Source organism: Lolium perenne, chromosome 4 (assembly GCF_019359855.2).
Source record: "Lolium perenne isolate Kyuss_39 chromosome 4, Kyuss_2.0, whole genome shotgun sequence".
NCBI classification, from domain to species: Eukaryota; Viridiplantae; Streptophyta; class Magnoliopsida; order Poales; family Poaceae; genus Lolium; species Lolium perenne.
Window position 1 is genome coordinate 19,953,087 of NC_067247.2, and position 4,352 is coordinate 19,957,438.

At 50.3% G+C, this 4,352-nt stretch overlaps 1 protein-coding gene across 1 annotated transcript; it reads right to left on the minus strand.

The window, feature by feature from the left end:
* Window positions 1-2,768: 2,768 nt before the first annotated feature.
* LOC127323639 (uncharacterized) lies at window positions 2,769-3,946 on the minus strand. The gene is made up of 2 exons (XM_051351753.2): window positions 3,551-3,946; window positions 2,769-3,409 (listed from the first exon to the last, which is right to left on the minus strand). The coding sequence occupies exons 1-2, from the start codon at window positions 3,609-3,611 to the stop codon at window positions 2,769-2,771; spliced, it is 702 nt and encodes a 233-aa protein (XP_051207713.2). The 5' UTR covers window positions 3,612-3,946.
* Between the last annotated feature and the right edge of the window lie 406 nt (window positions 3,947-4,352).

Genomic DNA, 4,352 nt, shown 5'->3' on the forward strand with positions numbered 1-4,352 from the left:
GGCTGGATTGCAAAATGGGCAATCCAGATATCACCGTACGTGCCGGTATATGAAAGAAGAGATGCCATAAAATCACAGGCTCTGGCTGATTTCCTTGTTGATTGGGCAGAGATGCAATACAAACCGCCAGATCAAAGGATAGAGTACTGGAAGATGCACTTTGATGGATCTAAGCTCAAAGAAGGTCTAGGTGCCGGTGTGGTGCTTACTTCACCAAAAGGAGACCACCTCCGGTATGTTTTGCAAGTACATTTCAGGGCATCGAACAATGTCGCTGAATATGAGGCTTTGATCCATGGGCTTAAGGTCGCAAAAGAAATCGGTGCACACCGGATCATTTGCTATGGCGATTCAGACCTTGTGGTACAGCAGTGCTCAGGAGATTGGGATGCAAAAGATGCCAACATGGCCTCGTACCGGTTTCACGTGCAAAAGATTGCCGGATTCTTCGAAGGATGTGAGTTTCACCATGTGCCGCGAGCGGAAAACGAAGCCGCGGATGCTTTGTCCAAGCTGGGCTCATCTAGGCAAGAAATTCCTCCCGGAATAGCTTTGGCTCACCTAAGAGTGCCATCAATCAAACCAAGCCCGGAATCAGAGTCAATTTTTGTACCGGAGTCACACATAGTACCCATGGATATCGATGAAGGGAACCCGGGGACTGCTCCGGCAAGCTCGGGGGCTGCTCCGGTAGGCTCGGGGACTGCTGTACCCGTACCGGAAGAAACGATGCTGGTGGATAGCATGGAGATAGATGCGCCGGTGTTTTTGGTTCGAGAGATACCGTCATGGGTTAAACCTATTAAGGAATTCCTGATCAGCGGCACCTTGCCGGCTGACGAAAATGAATCAAGAAGGATACAAAGAAGGTCCAAAGCTTACACATTCATCAATGGTGAGGTGTACAAGAGAAGCGTTACCGGTGTCCTTCAAAGATGTGTGGAACCGGAGGAAGGGAAAGAAATGCTTGAGGAAATTCACCAAGGAGAATGTGGGCATCATGCTTCATCAAGGGCGCTAGTAGCAAAGGTTTTCCGGCATGGGTTCTATTGGCCCACTGCTTTGGAGAACGCTGAGGATTTGGTAAGAAAATGCAACGGCTGCCAGAGGTACGCCAAGCAAAACCATACCCCAGCATCCGGTTTGAAGACAATACCATTAACATGGCCATTCGCCGTTTGGTGCCTTGACATGGTTGGACCATTCAAAACTGCAAGAAGCAGCATGACCCACATCTTGGTAATGGTGGATAAGTTCACCAAAAGGCTAGAAGTAAAACCTATCGCAAAATGTGATGGGCATACTGCGGTGAAATTCCTAAAAGATGTCATTTTGCGGTATGGGTACCCGCATAGCATCATCACTGATAATGGAACCAACTTTGCTCAAGGTGAGTTCAAAAGGTTCTGTGAAGACAACAACATCCGGTTGGATTTGTGCTCAGTGGCACACCCACAAGGCAATGGCCAGGTGGAAAGGATGAATGCTTTGGTGCTTTCCGGTATCAAACCTAGACTAATTGATGCAGTGGAGAAGTCACCGGGATGTTGGCTCGATGAGCTACCATCAGTTCTGTGGAGTATAAGAACAACCCCAAACCGGTCTACCGGGTACACTCCTTTCTTCATGGTTTATGGAGCAGAAGCAGTCATACCAACCGACATCATTCATGATTCACCAAGGGTACAGCTCTATACAGAGCAAGAGGTCAAAGAGGCCAGAGAAAATGATGTGGACTTGCTGGAAGAAGCAAGAGAGCTAGCTTTGGCAAGAACAGCCATCTACCAGCAAAACCTAAGACGCTATCATAACCGGAAGGTTAACCCACGAGTTTTCCGGGAAGGAGATCTTGTACTTCGCCTAGTGCAGCGCACTGAAGGCCGGCATAAGCTTTTGCCACCATGGGAAGGTCCCTTCATTGTAAGCAAGGTGCTTCACAATGATGCATACTACTTGATCGATGCACAGGAGTGGAAGAAAGGAAAGGCGGACAGGTCCGGAGAGGAGAGCAAGCGTCCATGGAACGTAGCTCTGTTGCGTCCTTTCTACTCTTGAAGTGGTGGTGTAAGAAGTTCCTTTTTGTACCTTATATGCTATGAATAAAAGATGCCGGAACCTCGAATGAATCTCGGGGACTACCCCAACTTAAGTTGCATGTAACTTGTCTATTTTTTCAGTTTACCGGTTGCTTATTGAATGTTTTTTCTTTCCGGTTTAGTAGTGTGCTAAATCCTACCGGAGTCTTCGACTCTGCTGCTGTCCGCAAACCGGCTTCATGGCAAGCAAGATAAACCGGTAGGAGATAAGCACATGAACTGCGAAAAGAGAGAGCAGGAAAGAACAATCCGGAAAATATAACTAACCCCGGCTAAACCGGTTTTTTGCAAAATTTCAAAGTTATTTCTAAGTTCAAGAAGATGCTTGTTTGGTGAAAGAACCTTGTGCTCATACGCCAAAGAACGCCCAGAGAAGGCAGGCAGAGCCAAGGCAAAAGAACCAAGTATGCATCAAATTGGATGCGGAAGCAATTGAGAAATCTTTGCAGTACAGGATAAAAGCAGAACCAAAAGCAGAATGTGATAAGACAAACTTAGAAATACTTAGCTACCGGTATAACTTACCGGCAGGAAATGTTGTACCGCAACCACAAGCAAACTTAAGTTTTACATCATAGACCCCGGCATTCCGGGGCAGAATTTAACGGACATTGTCTTTAAGATAACCAGGACAAACAAACAGATCACAGGCAAACGTCTGAAAGAGGGTCGTCAAGCAGCAGGAGCATCGGGTGCAGCGTCACCAGCCTCAGCATCTTCAGGGGGAACAGCACCGGCCTCAGGAGCTTCCGGCGGCGCGTCCTCGGCAGCTTCACCTTCATCTCCCTCGTCTTCTTCTTCCTCATCGCTGAGGTAGTCCTTGACGCCAGGAGGGGGTGGGATGAAGGTGCGGACCTCGGCATACTCAGCGAGCCGGTATGCCCGGTCCTGCCGCTTTGCGGAGAGCGCCGGGTCTGTGTCCGTGGGAGCGTCCGCGCGAACACCTTGGAGAGCATCCAGGTCAAGAGCAGGATACCATGAGCACACAGAGCGCAGCGCCGTGTCAGCTCCGGCACGAGCTGCGGAACACTGCCACTCGCGGATCCGGTGCCCGGCATCATTGAGCCGCGCGGCGGTGAGGGTGATGTTCCCCGGCAGCTCCTCCTCAGGCCACAAAACCTTGAAAACTTGGATGGCGGCGGCTGGCAGGTCAGCAAGAAGCCGGTCGACGGAGCGCATATGCTGAACACGCGCGGAGAGGGCGACAAGATAGTCGTACCCATCCCAGTGCGCATCCAGATTTGGAAATTCCCGCGCAATCCGATCCTCCCTCACCTTCTTCAAGGCAAAGACCTGGGATGCCGGGAAGTGCTCTACAGGAAGAAGGAGAAGCATAAACACGAGACACCGGAAAGAGTATGTCGGAAAAAACATGTCAGAAAAAGCAAGGAACAAAGATAAATCTTCAAAGGAAAAGGCTTATGAGCAAAAGAAGGGGCAAGGCAGGAGCTTACGGAGGGCTAGCGCATCTATCTGCATAACCAACCGATCGTACTCCCGGTGATCGGTGGTCATGGTATCAATAAGGCGCTCCGCTGCTTTCCGCGACTTCCTTTCCTCCTCCAGTTCTGCCGCGAGGACGGTGTTGGCGTTGGTGGAATCCTCCACAATCTCCGCCACCCTGGCCTCCGCTGCTACCCGGGCGTCCTTCAAGGCTTGCTCGTGCCGGAGCGCGGCTTGTATAGCCTGCTCCTTGAGCTCCCCCAGGGCGGTCTTCTGGGCCTCCAGCGCCTCGTTGTGCTCCTTGAGGAGCTGCTCCTTCTCGCCTAAATACCGAAAAGAAAAGTCTTAACAAGCAACAATAGATCAAATGAAAAAAGGAAAGGGTTAGCAGGAAAAAATGGTACCTTGAAGCTTGGCAACCTGGGCCTTCAGGGCCTCGAGGCTAGCTTCCGGAACAACTGTTAAACAAAAAGTGCGTAAGCATCAAGGAAGGAAACATTCCGGTGAAAAGATACCGGAGGCAAAAGAAACAAACCTTGGCACTGGCTGTGGGCCTCAGCAAGCTCCCGGTGCTCCCACAGAAGCTCCTCGAAGAGTTGCTTCCGGGTGTCAGCAGTGCTCTGTTTAAAGGAAAAATAGTTGTGAGAAAGAAACAAGGCTTCAACCCGAAACTCGGGGACTGGCAGTGCCGGTTTTGCGCGTTTCTAGGGTAAAGTGTGTGTTAACAAGAAGGTGTTTAACCCGAAGCTCGGGGACTGGCAGTGCCGGTTTCACGCTAAGTTTTAGGTTAAAGTTTTGCGCCAAGAGCTGCGC